The sequence below is a fragment of the Amphiprion ocellaris genome, chromosome 5 (assembly GCF_022539595.1).
Source record: "Amphiprion ocellaris isolate individual 3 ecotype Okinawa chromosome 5, ASM2253959v1, whole genome shotgun sequence".
In the NCBI taxonomy this organism is placed as follows: Eukaryota; Metazoa; Chordata; class Actinopteri; family Pomacentridae; genus Amphiprion; species Amphiprion ocellaris.
Genome location: NC_072770.1, coordinates 20,855,042 through 20,879,812, shown reverse-complemented (window position 1 = coordinate 20,879,812; position 24,771 = coordinate 20,855,042). Strand labels below are relative to the sequence as shown.

Sequence of the window (24,771 nt, the reverse complement as noted above, 5' to 3'; positions counted from 1 at the left end):
AGGAGGGGAGGGAGGGAGGGAGGGAGGTCCGAGGCTGGGGGAGGCAACAGGAAAAACGAGGTAAGAGGCGGAGTCTCTCTCTCTCTCTCTCTCTCTCTTTGCGCGTATATAGCATTTGTCTGTTTCCTCGCTCACCCCTCCTCTTTTTTTTTTTTTTTTTTTTTAATAAACCACCCCACCCCCACCTCTGCTGCCTCCCCCCACCACCTCTTCCTCACCCTCCCTCACCCCGCCTCCCTCCCTCCCATCGTGCTTGCCCGCCCCTGAGTCTGGAGCAGCAGCAGCAGCAGCAGCAGTGGAGCCTCGCTGCCTCTCCTCGCCTTCACAGTGCGGGAATATACCAGAGCGGAGAGCGGAATGGATACGGAAGGGAGCCAGAGCAGCCTGTCCTCCGGCACGGACAACTCCCCCCACGACCCCTGGTAACAGCCTCGGTCCGGCCCGGCTCTCTCCTCTCTTTCTCTCTCTCTGTCTCTCTCTGCCTTTCCCTCTCTCCTCTCTCTCTCCTCCGTGTCGCCTCTCGGCCCGGTTTGAGTTCACCTTGGACTTTAGTTTGGAGTTCAGTGCGGGAGCGGAGCCGCGCCGAGACAAAAGACGAGCACGCTGCCGTGTGTTGTGCGTAATGTGCTCTCTGTCTCTGTCTGTGTGTGTGTGTGTGTGTGTGTGTGTGTGTGTGTGTGTGTGTGTGTGTGTGTGTGTGTGTGCGCGCGCCTCTGTATGTATGTATGTGTGGGATGGATCCACTCAGCGGAGGAGACTCAGACGCACCGCTGCTTTTTTTTCCGCCTGTCCTCCCCCCTCCTCACCACCACCACCTCATCTCCACCACCAACCTCCCCCCTCCCCCCCCCCTCCACCACCACCAACCTCCTCTTCTTGTTATTTGTTTATTTATCTCTCGCTTCTATTTATTTATTTCTTTCCCCATCCACAAGGGCCACCACATTGCAACTTCTTTCCTCCCAATCATCTGGAAAATGCTCTCCTTTATTTCTCTTCTTCCTCCCTCCTCTAGGGGATTATAACGGCCCGACTGGCCCGATTGGTGACTTCGCAACATGGCCGATGCTTTTCTTCTTTTACTTTATTGATGCTCATAATGCAACATAAATCCTCCAGATCTCCCTCCTCTTCTCTCTCTGTCTCTCTCTGAATGTTTGCCCTTTTGTTGTGCTTGAATGACGCGTACTTTTTTGTTTTTGTTTTTTTCTTCTTCTTCCATTCTCTCATTCAGCAAAATGTTCATCGGGGGTCTGAGTTGGCAGACAACACAAGGTGAGCTGTCCCGCACGCTACTTTAATAAGTCTGGATGCATTTACTCCCCTGCATGCATGTGTCCTCATAAATAACCCCTCGTTGTTACCTGAAGTTAAGCACAAAAAGCGTGTTTAAATCAAAGCCTGCTATTCATTCACGGATCAGGCTCTTAGGATTTGGAGATTAACACTGGAAATCGTGCACATGCAACCCCTTTTTCTTTTCCCATCGTTGTTAATAACCGAGGAAGATAGTAGCAAAAAAAAGTGATCGATTACAGCAGAAGTTGATGTTTTCCTTAATGTTGCGCTGCGCTGCGCTCGATCCATTCATTTATTTTAAGAGCGCAGACAGACGCGTGGATACACTTTATTCTTGTTATTATCCGGCTGCTGCTGTGTCAAAACAGCCATCGTCACCAAGTGTAGCTTTGTTTGTGCTCCACAGGGCCTAATGGGCTGTTATGCTGAATGGCCAGATAGGCAGCCGTAGTACAATCTCTGGAGGACCGGAGGGACACAAACACAACGTGGTCCACCCGCCCCCATTGTCTCTCTCCGGCCATCCTCAGCTCCTCACCGGGGCCTGTAGGACACCTCTCTATCACCCCTCTACCCATTTAACCCCATTTCTCCCTCTCTTCTCACCTCCTCAGAGGGCTTGAAGGAGTACTTCTGTAAATTTGGCGAGGTGAAGGAGTGCATGGTGATGCGGGATCCCGTTACCAAGCGGTCGAGGTAAGAAGGAGGCGTGTGCGCACCGCCGTCCTATCACCGGATAGCAGCTACCTCATGCTCCTCCATGAGCGAGTTTGAGTTTGCATTCCGATTTCTGATGTTCTTTGGTCATATTTTCGCCCTTTCCCCTCGTCATTTTACAGGGGGTTCGGCTTTGTAACATACGCGGAACAAGCTGGCGTGGAGAAGGTTTTGGCGCAAAACAGACACGAGTTGGATTCCAAAACGGTGAGTTGTGTTTGTTTTTTTTTTTTGGAGAGCTGGATTTGGGTAACTTTTCCTATTCGGATTCTGTGTTGCATGTTGTTTTTTTTTTTACTCCCCCTTCGGTGCATTTTGCCTCCCACCGTATGGCTTGTAAAGTCGAGGAGTGCGTTTAGGAGCTGCCCCCTCCTCCTCCCCCTCTCTGCTCATTTCCCCCTCCAAATCCCGGTTCAGGGCGCCAACATGAAAGCGTTCTTTCTTGGTCTTCATTGCCATGGTTACCTGGGGACCTGAATGGGGTAGGAGCCCCTGTGCAAAACCCTCACAGCTTTTTATGCACAGCAGAGAGAAGTTTTTTTCTTCTTCTCATAGGAAGTAACAGCACCCAGTTTTTTGTGTAAGTGGCAGCTTTCAGAGATTGAGGATCCCAAACTGATGCAGGGGGAAGTCTGTGAGGTCAAGATGAGATGAAATGAAATGTTACTGTAAACTCTTGAGGTCTGTAGAGTTTAAAAAGCTGCTCTGATTGAGGACTTCTGTGTAATTTCCCCTCCTACGCTACTGACACATGAACATTCAAATGTGGGTAAATAGGACAAATCACAGAAGCCAGGCTGCGTGTTTGTGCGTAGTTGATTCTACAGTGACGTTAAAACGTGCGTGAACCTTTTGGTGGTTTGTTTGGTGAGACTCAGAGCTGCTGACTTGGATCTGAATATCTATGAAGGTGTGAATGTTGCTGTCATGGTCATGTAGATCGGTTGCAGGAATGGGTGACTGGGTGTGTCCTCATCAGCTTGTGGTCCTTCCAAACCACACACACACACACACACACACACACACACACACACACACACACAGTAGGATCATTTGAGAGTAAAAATCGGTGGCACAGACAGGCAGCAGAAGCCCAGGGGTGGAGAAAAGGTAGAGCTGGTTAGTTGTTGGAGCAAGCCTGTTGCCGGGGGTGACGCCAGCCTCAGGAGACGGTGCTGGAACTGCACAGCCCAATGGGATTTATGTCTCCATAACAACTTCTCAGCTATTTTGCATTACCTTAAGACACTGGGCTCGCCTGGGCAGCAGAGCTCTGACACACAAAAACACACACAGATAATGTCAGGTCATGACATTTACGCTCTACGTGTGCACAAGATTATATGGAGGTGGTGATTATACAATTAGGAAGTTATTGTAAATATTTGAAACCAACATGGTTTATTCCAAAATGAGTGTTTGCTACTGTCAGTTTTTTTTCCAGGTAGCTTGGAAGTAGCTTCTAAGCAACTCCAAAGTGTTACCCAGTGAGTCATATTACCTCTTAAAACTAGGTACAGCCGGAGTCTAAAAGAGCCAGACCCTGTGTATATATATGTGTGTGTGTGTGTGTGTGTGTGTGTGTGTGTGTGTGTGAACGCTGGTTTGGACACTTTTGGAAGCTCAGCTTGGCAGGGCACTGGTGGGCTGAGGCGGTGCCCTATTATAAACCAAAATACAGCATAAGGCTAAACAATAATAATGTTAATGACTCAAATGCAGCTTTGGTTGTTGTGGCAGCAGTCTGCGGGGCTAAGCACGCCATGGTACCATTTATCCAACCAGGCATTTTAAATGGGGGGTATGGTTGCCATTTTGTCGTTCCGTTTCGGAAATAAGACCCCAGATTTTTCTTTTTAAAAATTTGTCTGCTTGGAAATGTCATATTCGCCAAGGCTAAAGTGTAACAACTTTAGTGTTGCTTCTTGCTTGTGGCCTAATTCTTGAAATACTATATAAGCTGTTATTGACGGAAAATGGATAAATGTGGTATAGCTAGAAAGCCACTGTTTTCATAAATACTTCTAAATACAATCAGTTTTCTGTATTTGTTCTTATCTGTATTTTCCATGGACCATGTTTCTGCATCACACCTGGGGCTCTCTCTCATATTATTGTTTAATCAGCATGATAAAGATATTCTTCCCTGGAACGAGGAAGTATATTTGATGCTCTGACATTTCTGCATTTGGTTTGTGAGAAAAGACGAGCCATTTAGCAGGAAAAAGACACAGAGCAGCATGAAACAGAGCAACAGGAGCTTTGTAAGAAGTAAACTACATTAACTGGTGCAAGGTCCATAGCACTGGTTACACGTGGTATTAAACATTTACAGTCCTGTTACATCCGGCATTGTTTTATCTGCCCCCTGGAGAAGACAAGTCTCAGATCCGAATATCAGTTCAGCATTATAATCGTTAGTACCTGTGTTGCTAGAAAATCTAAGTACAACAAAAGTGAGGTTATCTTTTGTTTTCAGACCGAGGTCTGTTGAGGTTGTTGTTTTGGTTAGAGGTTAGATTTCCTGTCGGGGAAGAGTATGGCCTCAGGGCAGTGGTGTGCTGCTGTATTTCTCTGGACAGAGAAGAAGGGCACAACTGGTATTTGTTTTCTCGGAGAAATGCTTTACTGGAACCAGTTACGGGAAGAAGAAAAGACGAGACGAGATATTCTCTGAAAGACGGCTGCTTCTGCCTTCCCTCGGCTTAAGCACGGAGTGATTTTAGATTTTGATGTTATTATTTTGTGGTGATGGATTGTTGTGCGCTTTATTATTATTTCTTTGGCCATATTCATAGTGAGGTTGGCTGTGCTTATGAATTATGTATTCGATGATGATGTATCAATAATGTGTGCTAATAAAGCATTGTTATTTCTTTAAAGGTTACTGTCCTAAAGTAACCTCTGGAAATCTAAGTGTAATACGAAACTAACAACCTAAAGGGAGCCAATTTTTCATAGAAAGGAAAATATGGAAGGTACAGATGATTCTATATTTTCCTTTCATGTTACAGTGAGTAAACCAGACTGCCCTTCTCCAAAGTGTGTTACAGTAAGTGGTAATTGCTGCTTTTGGCACAACTGTCAATGAAGGTCCAGTAGCAGTCGTCAGCAAGGTGCTAATATAACAGCTCTAGCATATGTTAGCAGCAGCCTCTGTGGATCACTGGCACCACAGTCTGCAGTGGCTACTAGTCCGACACCTGGCTCCTGGAGAGTTTAGATGCTAGCAGTGGCTCCTCGCTCCTGACTGGAAGATTAGCTGTTAATGCTGACGTGGACAAAACTGGTGGGGGGGGGTGGAGAAGGTGGAGAATGGGAGAGAGGGAAAGAGAGGGAGGCCCGGCTCCTGTGCTGTAATTAGTATGGATCTGAAAAGCAGCTAATCGGATTGAAGGAAACAAACTGGATTGGGCTTCCGAGGTCCATGCGTGGCTTCAGATCCGAGGATAAAGCTCGGACCTGCTCTGGAGGTGGACGCTCTCGCTCATGCTACATGTGCACAACCCCACCCCCATCACCCCCACCTCCTCTGGTCGGGCGCTCGTGGAGGGTTAGAGATGGGGTTGGGTTGGAGGTCCTCATTAGTGAGCTTCGTTAACTAATTACTGTGCCATTGTTGAGCTGTGCAGATTGACCCTGCTGGCCTGAGCCCAAACTAAGTCTCTCACTGTGTCTCTCTATGTGTGTGTGCATGTATTGACATGCCAACTCCTTTTGTCTCCTCTTGTGTTTATGGCTTTTTGTTTAGCTTATATTGATTATACCACCATAATGGGGTTGCCTGTGGCGTCTTTTTAACAGTGTGGGCGTTTGCCATTTCGCTGCAAGAATGTCTTGGCAGGTTGGCCAGTGTGTCAGAGCCTGAATGTGTCTACATATGAAGAGGAGCGTTAATATTTATATATGGAAGAGTGGACGTCTGTGTTTCTTTTAATTGCATATATATGTCACTTGTGTCGGCGTTACATGTGTGCTACATTATGTGGGTGCTTGTGAGTGTGTATATATGTTATGTGTGCCTGTGGGGGTAGCACAGGAGCCCCAGTTCCTCTACAGGCCCATCTGTTTTGTAGTCTTTGTCCTGTTAATTAATGAAATCAGAGGGGCTGCCTGCTGGGACGGCCCCACTGCACCGCTACACTGGACAGGCCCACTTTCTCATGAGCTGCCTGTTTTCCAAATGAATGCCTTTTCTTTCTCCCTGTGCTTTTTCTCTTTCACCTCTTCTCTCTCCCATTTCTGCTCTCCATCTACCTACCTATCTATCCATCTATTGATTTGACATTCTTATTTATTTATTTTCCTAATTTTTTTTTTGTTTTCCAGTTTGTAACAATGGTGGATGCGCTGCGCCATGTGAGGTGACTATTTAGTCGTAGATTAGCGTAGTCTTAAAAGCTAAACCACTAAAATCATATTGTCGGCTCTGCTGTCACTATGCTGCTTAGATGGAAGCGGAGGTTGGATGTCATGAAGCAGGATGTTAGTCAGACCATTTCACAAACACTCAGTTATAACTCTTCACTGGCAGTCAGCGGAGAGCAACTTTTTTTTCCTCTTCCTAGAAAGGTTTTTTGACATTTTTCATGAGCGGTTGCATTTTCACACCGGTCTGATTGGGCCTGTTACATGGCCGAGCCTCTTCTCAAATGTCAAGCCTCTGAAGAGCTATTTCTGAGTGTTGCAAACTGTGACCTGGCTAAGTCATTTTACTTTTTGCTTTGTGGCCTATCTGTCTTCCTTGAGGCTAATCTGCCAGTCTGATAGATGCTTTATTTTTCATTTATTATTGCCTCCTTCCGAGTACAGTCGGATGTAGAAGTTACATGTTAGCTACATTCTGTTATTTCACTGGAGTGGAATGATTTTTTAACAGCATGGCATGACTGTAGCCGTAGTAGCACTACTACAGATTTTGCATTAGGCCTAACCTAGTCTAGCTGGTAACCTTCAGTATTATTAGGCTGTTTTACAAGAGCTCATGATGATTTGAAAGCTATGAAACATTGGTACTTTGTCAAAATGTGAAGTATGGGTGGGCAATGTGACAAAATGCCACAACACGTGTTACATTTGTCAACCTTTATATCATGGTGTGTGTTTTTCATGTCTCTGGTTGCATTGTGTTGTATTAACAAGGTTGCTGCATCAATGGAATGCCATATCTTGATTTGCCAGGGATTTAATTAACTGGATAAAGTCAAAAAAAGAGAGAAAAGACACGTAACGATCTGCTCACACGAAAACGACAGTGTTTCCAAGCAGCTCCAGAGGAAGAAACTGATCTTACAAAGATATATTGACAGGAAATTTATTTTCAAAATCTCCTCATGCTCCTAATTTAATGAAAAGGCTATTCGACATTTGCGTGTAGCTTTTTTTTTCTTTCTTTCTTTTTACTGTGGTACTCGTTATGTGACTGCGGTGTTCTGTCAGATATGAGGTGGTTTCTGACTGCTGTCATTGTCAGCTCGTGGTCTGTGTCGCTGCCACATAATGGCCTCGAGGCAGCTCCTGTCCTCTAGTTTGTGTTAAAACAGTTTAAGGCAGGTGGGCCGACCAGAACAGGAGAGGCTGTTACCTCTCAGCACCGTGAGGTCAGAAGAAGCACATGGACACGCTGCCTACATTTCACAACCAGTTTACACCAGGATTACTGTGTATAGTACGGGTTGACTGATTATCTGAGACAATTTCTAGCATTTTTCCTATTATGGGTAGTGTTATTTTTCAACAAATTCCCCATAAATTATTTCAAAAATGCACGACTTTGACTATAATGGCGCCGCCTCTCTCTATGTGTAGTCACGAGTAGTAGCTAATCGACACTGAAGCACAAATCGGGAGAGCTTCTTTTAAAATGAATCAAAACATAAAAAAACAAGCATTTAAACATTTTTTTCGGGAAAGTTTGTCATTTTAAATCTTGGCACCAAGATTTTCATTTTTTCTGTAAATGTATGTCGGTTCAAAATATTGGTCATCAGTCTCCTTGGATCAACCTTTAAAAATCACATTAGTCAACCCCTAATGTGTAATTAGAAAAGTATATATTTACAGGAAAATATAACCCCACACTACATTGAATAGGACTAGGTTCAGTTCTGCCTCTTGTAGTTGTTTGATTTTCTTATTGTGTCGTGTTATAGATATTGTTTGCTTGTCATATTTTTTCCATAAAATTATTTTTCAGTAGCACAAGTGGACTTTTACTTGTACTGTATTGGTTTTAGTAAACAGAGAGACAGTGAGAAAAATGGTTACATCAGCACTTGTTATTTGCAGTATTTGTGGCCTCTATTATTTTCTGTTCTTCTAAAATCCTGGGCAGGACAAAGGATCATACGGTATGTATAGTTGTTAGATAAAGTCACCGTAATCACACATCGATAATGTTACATTTGGTCCACTAAGCAGAGACCCTGTAAGAAACGCTGTGTTGTCATTGTTTGTGAGTGCGCTCTGTTGTTGCGCTGCTGTTGCCGATGGTCGCTGGTGGCTTTGCGTGTCCTTGTCACCTTTGTCTTTGTGCTTAGACCAGCTGGAGGTGACATGACTCTTCTCATCTTTGCGTCCCACTTCAAGGTGCAAAGTCCTTCTGCAATCCCTTCCAAGGACGCTGCAGCTGCATCTTAGTTACACAGCGTTGCGCTCTCGAAGCCCCGGTAAATCTGAGGCACTTGAAGGTCCTCGTAGGCTATATCACAGGGAAGAGATGAAAGGATTGTTAGAATACCGAATGAACAGCCTGCCTTGTATCGTGTGTACTGTTCACATTATAAGTAATTATTTTTTGCCTGTTCGATAGGCTCTTTTATTTGCCAATATCAATTCAATACCTCTGATAGCGGCGGTGTGAGGCACAAGGGGTTTTGCTTCACACATCCAATTATTAGAACAAAGATGGAACTCTAAGACCATAATACACTACAAGGTCCTGTGACCTAAAATCATCTCTCTTGCTGGCTTGAGTGAGAATAACATGAGATTCCACACAAATTTAAAATGCCAGGCCAGGCTTTGCATATTTAGCATTATTAAAGGCCAGCTCATTCAAAGCTCATTTACTTCTAATTTTATCTGTAACCTTGACCACTGCTGAGACATTCCAGTGGGGAGAAATATGGATACAGTCAAGTCTAGCTAATCCAAAATGGTGGTTGTCAGGATTTGTGAGATTTAGAAAAAAAATCTATCCATCTGAAATGTATTCAGAATATTAAATGCTCATTTTGAATTCCAGACTGCCCTGCTCTGTCTAGTTTGTGGCTAAGATGCATTTAGTTGTGTCTCAGCACACAGTTCAGAGAAAGTACGTATTCATGTCTGGCTGTGTATTTTGTTCCTCATGCCTGTTTGTTTGGCTGGTGTGTTTGGATTTTGGGGGCTTGCATAAACAAGGGTCTACTATACATATTCGCAGATTAGCATACGTTCTATTTCTGGACTTGTAGTCCTTCAGATGGGTTCAGACTTAGAGGCTTTGTGTTGTAACTAATTCGGGTTAGTTAACAGTGTGATAATTCATTGATACCCAGAGGGATATTGACTTTACACAAGCGTGGGATCAGCTACCGAACAACATATCCGGAGCAGGTAGAGATTTGGTGTCTTTTCCCAAAGAAACATAAGCTGGGTGGATGCATTTTAATGGTGGGTGCTGCCTCACAGGCTCCCTCCCAGAAGAGACACAAGAAATATTAGTTTACTGTTTAACCCCTTTTTAACTTCAGAACTAAAGTCTTAGAGCAAATTACATGTTTGAGTCTGGATTACTCATGTTTGTGTTGTCACAGACCTTGAATTTAAAACATAGTTAAGTCCAGTGGATTTCATATGTTCTTTGTCTGTGAGTGATGTTGAGAGCACTTTATGTACAAATCTGTGTACTCAATATACCGAATTAAGTATTTGGAATTCTGTTATTGGAGTTGTAACACAGATTGACCTCTATGGGGTGGCATTGTCTCTAAACATAAATAACTTGTAGACACAATGCAGTCTGTGCATGACCTTTAGCCAGCTATATAACATATAATTCATTGTAAATATATGTATTTGTGGTAGAAACAATGCCTTTATGGCCAATCAAGTAAACTGGGTTATCACTTAAATGCTTTTCTTAATATTGATTTAAAAAAATCTAATCAAATTCACATCAGAGCATTTGCTATGTTTTAAAACTCATCCCAACCCTTTTCTTCCCTACAGATCGACCCAAAGGTGGCGTTTCCCCGCCGGGCTCAGCCGAAGGTGAGTGCACCCTGAAGGGGTTAACAGCAAGGAGGAGCAGTGATGATGTCATGTGTCACCCCTAATCATCGGGCCCTGGTTGGCTGGGATTAGAGTTGGACACGTGACTGAATAGGAGCTGCAATCCACTTGTCTAGCCTGACACCGTAACCCTGTTCCCTCTTTCCTGACCCCTGAGCTGCCCCCTACACATAAACACAAACGCACACACACACACACATCCATTCATTCAACTCACACATAAATGACGCCACACACATATTGCTAACCTGTACACACAACGTATCACACACTCAGAGGCCTTAAACTGAAATAGCTTTAATGCCAACAAGAGCTTTCAGAAACCTTTGAGATTAGATAAACACCAACCAGCACAAAGTCTCTTTATCACAGGCATCTACCCCCCTACCTAATGTTATTAGTGATAAACGATGCCTCTTTCTTCTTCTTTTGCTGTGCTGCTAGCTGGTGACCAGAACAAAGAAGATCTTTGTCGGAGGACTGTCAGTCAATACCACCATCGAAGATGTGAAGCAATACTTCGACCAGTTTGGAAAGGTAAACTGTGCACAAACCTGCTATCTGCTTGTAGCCATCGCACTGGAGCCACCGCAGTGAAAAGCTGCTGTCTTTCAGATTGTCTAATGCACTTCTTTTTCCTGTCTGAGCCCAGTGTACCCTGCACAGACACCACACATCATCTTACACATGTGGACATTTGCACTGATTTTAACTTGGATATTAAAAATGGATGCGATAATGTTTTTTTTTTCCCAACATTGAACTGACAGTTAGTTGCTTACTGCTCTTCCCTTAAGTTTAAATGATAATTTCAGCTGTTTATACATTAGATATGTCAATCTAAACAGTTTTGATTTTTTATAATTTCATTTGAAGCTGCTTCAAGTGTTTACTTCTGCCAATTACTTTAAGCAAAATTCTTCAACATTTCCACTTTAGCTGTTTACACCACATTAACTCTTGGCTCCTCTGTCCACTCACTAACTAGTTTTCAGACTCTCAGCGGCAACTTGTAGTGTTCAGGTGTTAAAGCTGACTCAATATGTGGACCAGCCCAAGTAATTAAAATTACTAGCTCAAGTAGAGCCTGCAGTCTTTCCGTGTACCTTGTGAAGTGCACCCTGGGGTCCAAGTACCTCTGGTAGGAAATAACTGCTCTAATGAACTGTATACCTTTTGATAGATTATTTTTCATCAGTTGGTCCTTATGACACCTTTCAGCTTCTCTTTAAAACATGTTGTTTGCTTTTCGCCTTTTGGTTTTACACCTTTCCCCTTATGAGTCAAGACGTAATTTCAGAGAACACTGAAAGTGAAAGAGAGAGAGAGCTAACTGAAAAAAGAAAGAAAAATCCGGTTCTGCTCTGTCGGCTACACTCTTACTTAGTTTGTTAGTTTTCCCCCTTTGTTTGCTATTTTGCTCTTTTCTGATCACATTTTAGTGTTTTCGGCTCCTGCATTTGGTCCTTCTCAGCTCCCTTTGAATGAAATTTGGTGAAAGGCAAACACATGCTGTGGAGACAGATGAGTGGCCGGGGGAGAGGGAGGAAGAAAAAAAAAAGCAGGAGGGGAAGAGGAGAGGGAGATGGCAGGGGACTGAAAGGGAAGAAGCGACCCCCCATAGAGAGAGAGGAGGGGGAACTCAGAAAAGGTTGAAGGGCAGAGAAAAGGAGGAATGTTGAGATGGTGAGCAGCAAATGTGACCGTTTCATGGAGAGAAAAATGGAAGGAGCGCTAAATGTATAAAAGTAATGCAGGACATGTGGGGTTACTTTTTACCTAACTACACTTTGGGGGTTTTCGGTGAGTGTTTGAGTCGAGTTCAGGCTCTTCAGTATTAACTAATCAAATGCAACAGCTGCTCCTGTAATAGCCCCCCACCTCACCCAAAATCAGTACTTCAGACGCCCTCCCATCTCATGCACACACCCTGCTCCAGTCCCTCTCTGCTTGTTGCCGTGGTGACCTGCCTTCGCCCATTGTCCCAGTATAATCCAGTGTTGTTGTTTTTTTGTTTCCTTTAAAAAAAATGTGAGAAGTGTGCATTTGCATGAATGGAAAGACGTGTGTGTGTGTGTGTGTGTGTGTGTGTGTGTGTGTGTGTGTGTGTGTGTGTGTGTGTGTGTGTGTGTGTGTGTGTGTGTGTGTGTATGTGTGTGTGTGTGTGTGTGTGTGTGTGTGTGTGTGTGTGTGTGTGTGTGTGCATGAAAGTGTGACAGTGGCACCGTGGCGGCTGCAGAGGGAGGCGAGCCTGCATACATTTGTCCACATCCCGACAGACAGACAGATAGCAAGACTCACAGCCAGCGATCCAGTTGTCGCAAACATTAAGTGTGCGGTTCTGCTGCCGTTTGGTGAGCAGGACGGTCAGTAAATGAGCATTGCTTCAGGATTTAGGCCTAATGGCTTGGAAGAAATTAACAGCACGAAGCTCCTTCTGCCTCGTGTCTGGCTGTATTTTCTCTCAGTTGGCCTCTGACTCATGCTCAGGGTATTACTGTATTTTAGGTGCTGGTTCAAATTTAGGTAACGTCTCTTAATTCGGAGTTGCGGATCCTGGTAGGCCGGGAATTACGTGTGTGACCATCACACTCATTCAGGTGGATGTTGTGACATGTGTCATGTTTCCTGACTGAGCTTTCCAAAATGGCTGTTTGCAGCTCTGTGCCGAATCAGTTCTCCCTGGTGATTACAGACACTCATATCTAAGACAACACTCCCTCCGCAGGATGAGGGAATATTTGGACTGTTTGGACACGTGAGACCAAAGCTGTATCATGGATAGCGGCAATCCCACAGTGCATTCCTGCTGAGCGGGAGGTATTTCTTGTTTATTATCTGAGCCTGGTTACAAGGTGCAGGTTTGGATGGAGCAGGACTCAGTGTCCTGTTTATTTTCATACTGTGGCACCGCCTTGCAAGGAAAACACAGAATGCACTATGCATTTTATGCAACTCTTTGATATGGGCTGAAGTTTATTTTTTGGAGTCCACTTCTGAAAGCACACCTACGCAAACTTCATTAAACTGGACTGGAATGGCTGCTGGTTGACACGTCAGGTGTTAGGACCAAACCGAGGAGTCAGAGGCATGTGTTTATGTGTGGTTTCCTAACTGAACAAATCTGAGCTCCTGTTGCTAAATGTCCCCAGGCCAATAAGGCTGCAGTAGCCATGTTTGTATGAAATAAGTCTGAATCCTGAGGTGAAGGTCTCCTAATCCCCTTCAGCCTGGTGGAGTGGACAACACTCCCCTTCATTTAGGCCAAGGCTGACTATAGAACCTGTGTGCATCACAGAAATGTGTTTTAAACTGTAAATTGGGCATGGAGGTAGATAATTTGATAATTAGCATTTCAGGCATTTCAGCCTTACAGTAAATTATGTTTAGTCCGGAGGAAATCCCTGGTTTCATGCCTGTTTATCCTGCCTCCCTGTACTGCGTTCCTTAAAGTACCTTACATGAAAAACTAGGATTTATAGTCTCCCTTTTTAGGTCTTTCTTTTTTTTTTTTTAGAGCTGTAAGCAAACGAAGGAGTGGATAAGATGAAAAATGCAGCATGGACAGGGCAGACGGGAAAAGTTGGGACTCCACTCACCCATGTGAGCTGGCGATTAGAAGGCTTGACTGAACACTTTGTCTGCTGGCCTGTTTAGAGAGAGATGGTCGGAGAGAGAGGGAGCCAGAATGAAAGAGGGAGATGTGAGGAGACAGCAGGGAAAAAATGTGAATGCCACCTTTCATAATCTCGCAAAAAAAGTGTAATGGACTTGTCAGCAAACACTTGTTCTTCAGACAATAGCTGTACGCTTCACTAAGAACTGGATATTTTTAATGCTGCGCTCCGAAGGCTGGATCTCAGTTGACCCTTGCTTCGGTACATCTGAGAATGTCAGAACTGGGGAATATGACCTTAACTTTTCTTTACTCTCTGCTTGCATGTGGAGTAGTTAGCGACTGAGACACTGCTAAGCCAATCTCAGACCCCCACAGCTATCCAATCAGATTGTCTTACAGCACCCTGGGCAGTGGACATCGTGAGATCGTCTCCTTATTGGTTTTGGCAAGGGCAAGGGGCTGGTGTGCGACCACGGCATAAGCCCACACGTGTGACAGAACTGTTTGCACATCAATGTATTCTCATGGTAGACAATTGATTAAACACTATTAGCACGACTGTACACCGTATGATCTCCCCCCCCGTCCCCCTTTGCTTCGGAAATTTGCCATGAGAGCAGCAGAGCAGCTCCAAAATCTCCTGCAGTGTTAACCGTCGGTCATCTCTTCCAGAATAGATGCTGCTAATGCTAACAGGAGGGCTAGCTGTGCGTGTAACTCTACTCTTATGATAACATGTTGGCTTGCAGCTGTCTACTTACTGTCCTGTTCCCTGGCTCTCTGCTGTGTCATTGAGTTTGGACGACCGGAAGGGTGGAAGATGTGAGGGGGAGAGGAGAGGAGGGGAGGGAGGGAATAAAAACTGAATGAAGGACAGAAGAGGGGGGGGTCTGATTGTGTGTCAATGCTATATGCTGGGTGAGGGTTACGGGAGACAGGAATCTTGTACAGGCAGCCTTGATCCTCCCTATACTTGCCATTTTTCGTGGTACAAACACTCGCACAGACTTAATCTCAGACTACAATACGAAGCATGTGGGCTTTTCATCTGCGATAAGTGTTAGAAATCAGATGGCCTGACCATCCAGAGGCCTCTGACACTCATGTTACACTGGTTTGAGTTTCAGTGCGTACTGCCTAATGAAAATAGCCATGTAGTCATACTCCCCATTCGTCCTCGTGTTATGTAGGAGAGCAATGATGTGAAGATTTTTGGGGAATCGCTTTTTGTTTAAAGACAGAAAAGTTTGATTTCCACACTGATCCCAGGCCTTGGCTTCCCCTCATGCCGTCAGAGCTCCAGCAGAAGCTGCTAACTTTCCTGCCAGTGAAGGACAAGTGAGGGAGGAGGAGGTGGAATATGAATAGGGCAGTGGAGTGAGTGCAAAAAGGAAAGTGGAGGGAGAAGGAGAATAAAAGGAGAGCGTGTTGACAAAGACCCCAGCTCACGTTGTTCTCTGCTCTATAATCCAAGAATGTTCACCAACACATTTTCTGTCCTTCATCAAAACTTTACCCACATTGATTTTTTTATCGTTCCATGATCTGTCCTCCGTTTCCCCCCTTTTCTCCTTTTTCTCTCACATGCTTTCTCTCCCTCTCTTTTTCTCCCTTTTCTCTCCATCCTATTCATTGAAATGAGTTGAGGAGGGGGGCAAGTTCTTCTAATTGAAATTCTTTACAGGGTCTCCATGGGAATAGTAAACTTTGCAGAGAGGGAAAGAAAGAGGGTGAGGGTGAACGAATGAAAAGAAAAAAGAGAGTGGGAGAGAAAGAGCGAGAGCAGGACAGAGTTTGTGAGAACTCAGGCAAGACAGAGCGCAGAATTTGAAAGAATTTCTTCCAGCACCTCATGAACGGAGAACATTCACTTCTTTTCTCACATTGATAGATTGTATGTCATTTTATTTTTATACGGCCCCCTCCCTCCCTCCCTCCCTCCCTCCCTCCCTCCCTCTTTACCTCCCTCTTTTCCGCTGATTTCCCCATTGCTCTCTTCCTTTCTCACCCTTTCATTCTTTCTTTTTCTTTTCTCCTTTGTCACCTGTCAGCCCTCCCTCTCTCCCCTCCACCCTCTCCATCTGTTTTCCCCTCTTACTCCAATGCTAAAGAGGGACAATGGCACCCCATGCTGTGTAATGGTGTGTGTGTGTGTGTGTGTGTGTGTGTGTGCGTGCGTTAATATGTCGAAGCTCATCTATTCTTTGCTTTGTTCTCACAGGTCGATGATGCCATGCTTATGTTTGACAAAACAACCAACAGACACAGAGGTACGAACACTCATGTTCACACACACACATTATGTTAATATGTGTTGACATACTAAGTGGGACATCTCGAAACGCGTCCTCGTAAATGAGAGGAGAAACAGCGTGATAGAGTCATTAGGTGAACCTCCATGAAGGAGGCTGAATTTTTCTCCAATCACATTCTTTTGTCTTTCCTCTGCTTGCTTCCCCTGTTTCATTTATCTCTGTCCTCTGTGTGGGTTGGGAGGGCAGCGCCCGCTGAGGGGTCGTGATTCAGAGTCAGGATGGTTAAAGGAGAGGATCTAACTTCACAAGACGAGGGAAGAGCGGGGGAGAAGAATGTGGGGGTGTTTGAGAAATTGGTCACGATAAAGTGGGCTCAGGTTTTGGTGGACCACGCCCCGTTCTCTTTCCTCCACCATGTTCACAGCTGATTGACAAGCAAGTCATGCGAGGCTTCATCTCTCGGCTCTCTGTGATGATGATGGAGGCAGAGGCAGAGGCAGAGGATGAGGCTGAAGCCACCACTTGTCTTCTGTCATGTAATCAGCCCCGACATTCTTGTCCTTCCCTGCAAGATATGATTGTGTGATTGTCTTACTGTATGAAATCCAGAGTCGATACGGAGCCTTTAACAGTATGTGAGATACTCCACATGGTCAACTGTTGAAATCTATGTATGCAGAGTCGATACTAGACACAACAGATGAATCAGCCGCTGAAGCATTACTTTAAGAGTTTGTTATGGTCTCTTCCAGGTTTTGGATTTGTTACCTTTGAGAATGAAGATGTGGTGGAGAAAGTGTGTGAGATCCACTTCCATGAGATCAACAATAAAATGGTACGGATGTGAGCATTATTTACTCAGTGATATGAGGATTTGTTTGACTGCCACTATGCGTTGTGAGTTTATGAAGCACATTTTTGCTGAACACTGGTTTGCTTTGCTGTAGGTTGAGTGTAAGAAAGCTCAACCCAAGGAGGTGATGACGCCGACCGGCTCAGCCAGAGGCCGCTCCAGAGTGATGCCTTATGGGATGGACGCCTTCATGCTGGGCATCGGCATGTTAGGTAAGATACGAATTTAAATACAGAAAAAAATACATATAAAGTAGCTGTATGTTGACATTCAGGTGTTACGAAAATGTTAGCCACCATTTTTCTTTATGTGGACATAACTTGCAACTTACCTGCCATAACTTGATTTGGAGATAGTAGTAGTTGTACCCTGAAACCCACATTTAAATAAGAGTATTTTTAGTTATTGAACTTGTGGGGAAAAACACTATAAATGACATAATAGTGAACCTTTCATTCGGCTTGAAAGGCATTTTTCAGTTACTTATCCGTGAAGTGTCATTCCATGTGGAAAACTGACCATATCTAAGCTTCAATCAAAATAAGCAAAATCACTTTGCTCTAATTTTCTTTCAAAACTTTGTCATAAATAAATCACTTGTGCTAACCAGATACTGTAAAAAGAAAAAAAATCTGTGCTTGTCATGAAACTGTGAAACGCCAACCAACAGTCATGTGACCAAAAGTTAAAGACTTTTTGATGGAACTACTTTGAACTAGAGGCTGTGCTTATACAGAACAGATAGGAGACAAGTATAGAAACCAATTCAAAATGCAGATAGTTAATATGTATATGCAGAGCCAACATTTTAATGTATTAGTAACAACACCTGTGGGGACTTACGATGTTTATGTCCATTCGAGTTTTTTTCAGTTGTTGTGAAATATTTAAAAAAAAAAAAAAAAAAAAAAAAAAAAAAAAAAAAAAAAAAAATCAACTGCTATTTTTAGCATGGATGTGCTTTGTCCATAAGGGTACAGAACTTTATATTGCAGTGAAAATGAGCCCCAAAAAAGTGACAAGAGCAGAAAATATCCAGAGACTACTCGAGATTCACAGGGTTAAAATGTGACAAACGCACTAGTGACTTGGATAAAACGTATCTCCCTTGTTAAGCTGATATCATTCTCTGTGAGGTATCTAATATTTAGAGGTCACAGCCTGAAGGGCTCTACATACTGGAGTGAAATAGTGTTTGAAAAGATTCTCATTGAGAAAACCAACTGAGGGCTACATGTTTGGTGGTTGTTTGGCTCCCTCTAGTGGCCATGTGAGATTGTGCCACACTCAAGAATGCAAGTCAATGAACATTTTACGGTATTATACCTTATGCCAGAAATAAAAGTAGAGTATTTCAAATGTAGTTTAGCAAACACAGCAGGACGCCCCACCACATTAAATCAGATTTTGCAGTGTACAAACCAAAATGCTTTCAATTCTGACCCACAATACTGAATCCTTTATGCAGCAAAGTATACGTCACATGTCACAGTGTCTTGAAAGACTATTAGCAAACTTGAGATGCAGACAGTGGACAGACAATTCATTTCACACAGACTGTGGTGGTTATATAACCCAGATACTCCAAGCTTATGGTGCAATATTATGACAAAGTAGAATCTCCCAGTTTTGTGCATACTGCTTACAACTATATGTACTTGTTGCATTATTTGCAGGAGGTAAGAGGACTGCAGAAACAGTCGAACACTTGTACGATCAAGTCCTCTGATTGTTAAAGAAATACAGACAGAAACTTGTATGTTATGTTAAAATAGTAACCCAGTCACCTGGAGCTTCACTTGAAGTTCAAAATTTTGAGCAGCTGGTTAAAATGAACCCAGGATGAGAAACGGAGCAGTAAAACAAGTAAATCACCTGAAATATTTGAAACTTAACAATGGTTGTCATTGTTTTTTTTTTTGTTTTGTTTTTTTACTGATAACATCCACATAGTTTAATGATATTAGTGTGAAACATACTTTGGATATTTGTCATACTTTCTGTGTTGGAACAGAGGAAATACCTGATAGCAGACTGGCTGTTTAACCTTTGCAGCAGGTAAATGTTTGGCTGCACACTTGAAGTAGTTCCAAAAATAAACCTGCATAGATCACATGTCTAGATCTGTCTGTATGTATTTGCATTATTATTATTATTATTATTATTATTATTATTATTATTATTATTATTATTATTATTATTATTATTATTATTATTATTATTATATGAGTCTCCTCTGAGTTCATAAGTTTGTCTTCATGCTTTTCGTAAACTCAGCCAAGTCAACTAAACTCATTATTTTCTCTCTTTCTAACAGGCTACCCAGGTTTTCAAACTACTACCTACACCAGCCGCAGTTACTCTGGCATTGCGCCCGGATACACTTACCAGTTCCCAGGTAAGACTGTGTAAACCTAGTACACAATTAACCCACTATAGGTCTTCAGGCGGGGACAGAAGAGAGGCTAAATGACACAGGCTGTGGCATGTAGCTGGTTCAACTGTGGGTGCAGAGGACATGAAACATGTATGAACAACAGCAGCCACGTGGACCGATCTGTTTCACCCTCATGGACACACAAACATTCATGGTTACTTGTGGCTCCTTGTGGATTCAAGTGTGATTTAAATTGTTCCTGTCTGTTCTTTCAAACCCTCTTTCTTTTCCGAAAGATCTGATTATGTCTCAGATATAAACGGCTGATGTTCTACCTTTGATTTGTGATTTTTCTTTTGATGTTCTTCTGTTTATTTGATCTGCTTATGTAAGCCCTATTCATTTGGCTGTTTTGCCCCTCCTCTTCCTTTGCTCCCACCTTCCTGCCTCGTCCTCACTGTAGTTTTTTAAAATTTTCTGTGCTTGTGCGCCCATGTTGGCGTTGTCTCCGCCTGTGTGTTCGTATGGCTTTGTAGTCTGGCTGGTGGATGGTGACTGTATTTATAAAGCGCTCTCTCTCATCCTTCTCTGTTTCTAGAATTCCATTTAGAGAGGACCCCCCTCCTGACATCATCCCACCCCCCTGAGCTGACAGGTCAGTGGCTCCTCATTCCTCCAAGGGCCCAGAGAGAAAAACAAAGCTATTTAGCAGCAGAAAGCCAAATTAAACAGTCTGTATTTGATTTCTAAGCTGCTGAATACAGTTAACTTGCATCACCCAGAACCGTTTTAGTTCTGTAGAGAAACAGCTACACTGTCCAAGGATCAGTTTTACTTCATTTTGTATGAGGCTTAGGTTTAAAGAAATTGTATTTCAGTCAGTTAGCTTAGCTTAGTACATAAGTACTGAAAATAGGGGAAAACAGCAAGCCTGACTCTACTCAAAGGTGATAAAATCCACCCACAAGTAGCTCCAGTGTTCACCAATTAGCATTTGTGGTTTAATAAACTATTTCACTTAGGTGAAAATATGCTAGCTTTCTGCAATCATTCCAGTCAAATGTTCTTTTCAGCCGTTGTGAAAACAAATCTCTAGAAAAGTGTTAGATCCTCTGTCTCTACAAGTGAACTTTTATCTTCAAAATAAGATTTCTGTCTTTGAATCCAGGGGTGGTATGTGGAATTTTACATTAGGAGTCCTCCTGCATGACTTTCCACTGAAGAACCACTCATAATCCTGAGAAAACCTAAGCCAAGAGAAAGTAAGGGGTAAATAAATTGAAAATCAAAAACAGTAGAGGTCAAGGTTAACTTCAGTCATATTAACAATGATTGAATTTGAATTCAAAAGTGAAAAAAAATATTTTTAAAAATATTGATTACATTTTTTTGTCACAGCAAATCTTCATTACTTAATGGGGTAATGATACATGTAGTACTTAATGGAAATCTCTATATTTAATTATTTTATATGGTGTTTATTTAAGGTAAACTGAATAACAAACCAACATGAATCCAAACGGCCGTTTTCGTTTGAGGAATATTTCTTACAGAAACTCACCTGCCATCAAAATGTGATTTAAAATGACATTATTCTGATGTGGACTGTTGCTACCTGTGAGCTGATCTTTGTCTCTCCTCAGTCCACTCAGTCTAGCATCTCTTAGGCTTAAGAGGACCTGTTTTCGTGCAGAAATGCTTTGTGAATCACACTTAGACTGAAAACTTGTAGGTTTCTTCAAAGTGTATCCTGATTCAGCCAGTTAGGAGAAACCTTCAGCCTTTGGATATTTAGTGCATCTAGTCCGTGATCTACAAGCATCTCTGTCTGTACACTGACATCTAGTGGCTCTGAGTTGTTCTCACACCTTCACAATGGAAACGTTGTCCTTCTTGTCCTTATTACAAGCATTATTTTCTTATTTATGAACCTGAAGCCAGATGCTTTTGGATGCTATATCACCGGTTCCGTTGCTGTTTCAGTGTTGCTCGCTCTGCCAGTTGGATTTAAATGATGTGACAGATGTGTGAGCAGATGCCAATTCAACCACACTGAGCTGTAGATTATTACTTGTGATGTGATATGACAGTGAGCCACAATGACTTGTTTGTGCAATAATTTGATTTGTTGTGTAATCCACAGCCATTCCCCTGACTGCGTATGGACCAATGGCAGCAGCTGCAGCAGCAGTAGTTAGAGGTACGTGTGTGTGTGTGTGTGTGTGTGTGTGTGTGTGTGAAGCATAGTGAGACAAAGGGTGGCTGCATTTTTGTATATTTGTATGCCTGCCTCGGATTGAATGTGTGCACAATGGCCTGCTTGGACAAATAAAAGAATATTTTTAGATGTGTGTGTGGTGTGCAGCCCTCTGGTGTTGCAGCCTGACTCGTCCTCTCCTGCCTTTCAGGCTCCACCCCTTCACGCACAGCTGGCTTCCTGGGCACAAGCAGCCCTGGACCAATGGCTGACCTGTATGCTGCAGCCAATCAGGACTCAGGAGTCAGCAGCTACATCAGCGCCGCGAGCCCAGCCCCCAGCACAGGGTTCGGCCACGGTCTCGGGGTAGGTCACAGACCCCCTCCGTCTCCCACACACACACTTAAGTACATGCACGAACGCACACATTCACAAAGCCAATGAACAGTGTATTCATTCTTGTTTATGTCTCCTCAGGGTCCTCTGATTGCTACTGCGTTCACTAATGGCTACCACTGAGAAGACTCAGGTCACAGAAGATGGGAGGGTTTCTCCTCTGCTGATGAGCCAATCACAATGCTGGCTGCCCATTGATGGCACAATCTGATTGGCTGGCCACAAGCTCTCCCAGGCTCTCCTGGCTCCCTGTGGCTCACCCACCGACTGAATATCTTTTTAAATCCAGAACTCTTGTTTTGCTGTACTAATCTCACTTCAACATAACGTCCCTGTTTCTCCTCTTTTGTCCTCATGTAGTGTAAGAACTAGATTCCCCCCTCAGTTATCCGTTTTTTCTTTTGAAGCTGAGAAAAGAAAAACTGCAAAAAAATCTCTGAGGAAACGTTTGTCACCTTTGACAAAGACACAGAGAACTATTTTGAGTTTTTTTTATTAATTATTATTTTATTTCAATCTGATACGTCATTTTATCATGAAATCCTTCAACGCTGTTACCGATGTGAAGAGAAAGAGAAAAAGCCGTGCAAGATGGGTCTTTGTCTGAAAACCATTTTTAACAAAGGAAGAACAAATCCAACAAAGTCCTTTTTTAACTCAAGTGTCACGGAAACATGGGGAAAAAAAAACTAAAATGTATATTTTGGTAGTCTTTAAAAACAAAACCTTTGTAATATTGTTATTAATATTGACATAATAATGATAATCTGTAAGGTATTTTATTCTGTAATTGGTTTTAAAGCAATGTTTTTATGTCTTCCTGTAAGATATTGTACATAGACGTGGGGGTGGGGTGGGGGGTGGATGGGTTACTGAACCGGCTGGCATGTCATTGGTTGGTTTGGAAAAGGGTTAACAGCTGACTGGATGTCATTTACTACTATCTGCGCTCATCTCACTACTTTTATCAGTATGCATATGGTATATGTGTACACTGTGGGCCAGTCCACTCTAGCGTCACTTCAGCGCAGCGCCATCGACGATAGCGGCTGACAAATAAACTTCCGGGAGTTTGTCTGGTATATTTGTTCAGTTAATTAACCGTTTTTGTTACAAAGTCATCCCCTTGTTTGCTTTTCATCTTGAAAAAGCAAATTTGTCCCTTTGCATCTTCATGAATTTCAGATAAACATGACAGACTACGGATGAATAACAACCTTAAACAGGAGAAATCAGGGGTTCATGGGATCTGGGGGGGTTTGACTTGACTTCCTCTTTTTTGAAAATATTATATATATTTTTTGCGCAGTTCACTTCTTAATGTTTTTTTTGTTGTTTATTGTTTTCTTTTTAAAAAAAAGTTTCTTTAATGCGGTGTTCTCCGCCGTGAAAACAAATGAAGGACATTCTCAGAGAAGCAGTTGTAGAAACTCACGATCATGTTCTGTCCTTTTATCACTATTGAAGGTGCATGTGATTGTGTCTGAGTGTGTGTGAGTGAGTGTTTGTGCGCATACATCAAGGTGTAATATGGAACTACTTTTGGCATCGAAGGAGCATTTTGATTGCCTTTTTTTCTTTGGTACTGAACAAAAAAAAAAAAAAAAAGGTCGCCCTGTTCCACTTTGGTTCATCTGCTCTTCTCCACTGACTCTCTCCCATTTCATATTTAGTTTTTAATAAATTTGCGCTCCTCTGGAACCAACATATTATTGTTTATATATAGTTGCTGCTCCGTGTAGTGGTGAACAGACAGGGTTTTGGGCAGGGAACCAGAAATGGAACAGGGTCTCGCTCTCAGTCGACTCTGATACAGGACCTCAGTACAAGACGACACTGGCTGGCAGGAAAAGTCAAGAAGCTGGAACAAATTCAACATTTGCAAAAACAAGTAGCCTGTTTGTTCAAGCCTTCTTGCTGCAGCCTGTTTGATGTTCAGCACAGCAGAAAACTTCCTGATCCAGCCAGTAGTTCCTCTGTCAGACAGGCTGGGACACGATAAAAAAAAAAAAAAAAAAAAACTACTGCTGGACACCAACACTGTAACTTTTTAACTTACAATAAAGCAATAAGTTATTTTTTACCTTACAAATGAAAATAGTACTATTATTGGTAATGGCAGGCGACAAGTGGGTAATTCTGCGGCATTAAGACTTATTTTCAGAAAAAAAAGAATCTATATTTTTCTGTTTTGAGATCTTGTTCCCCTTGTATATTGATTTTAATGATGTATTTTGTTGTGTTGATGTAAAGAAAAGGGCCAACGCTTCGAGTGGAGCTTGTAGCTCCACGTGAGCTCGGTTAAAGTTAAAGATTTGGGCTGTCCCCCGCCAAGCTTTACAGCAATGCTTTCCTTGTTTTTTTTTCTGACAATTTCAATTTGAAAATCCTAATAAATTATTCTAAAGCGTTTGTGATTGTTTTATTTTACTCCCACTGATGTCATATGTTCATGCAGTCTCAGATGTAACTTACACACAAGGAGTTCATCCAGATCACCTCAAGCTGTCCTGATTTTGGTGACTCCTAGTGGTATTGTCAGAAAAGACATCCCTCCTCGAGCAGATATGAACAAGTGACACGTCACTTTTACACCAAAAGTGCAAGGTCACGCAGAGCAGGGCCATTATTTCCAGTGCAGAGTGTCTGTGCTCCCCCAGGCTGCAGTGCTGCATGAAAAACGACTTAAAATAAACTGAAGTGCCAAGTTTATGGAGTGAAACACTTCAATGACAAGACACACTCACTGTGCATGGAGGACATGTTCACATATGCGGCCTG

The 24,771-nt window shown here is 42.9% G+C and overlaps 1 protein-coding gene across 1 annotated transcript; it reads left to right on the top strand.

The window, feature by feature from the left end:
- Positions 1-244: 244 nt before the first annotated feature.
- On the top strand, positions 245-24,402 carry LOC111577856 (RNA-binding protein Musashi homolog 1). Its single transcript, XM_023284328.3, has 14 exons — positions 245-422; positions 1,235-1,275; positions 1,914-1,995; positions 2,139-2,223; positions 10,231-10,272; positions 10,738-10,830; positions 16,134-16,182; positions 16,920-17,002; positions 17,115-17,232; positions 19,338-19,418; positions 19,996-20,052; positions 21,541-21,597; positions 21,806-21,960; positions 22,072-24,402. The coding sequence occupies exons 1-14, from the start codon at positions 358-360 to the stop codon at positions 22,111-22,113; spliced, it is 1,050 nt and encodes a 349-aa protein (XP_023140096.1). The 5' UTR covers positions 245-357; the 3' UTR covers positions 22,114-24,402.
- The last annotated feature ends 369 nt before the right edge of the window (positions 24,403-24,771 follow it).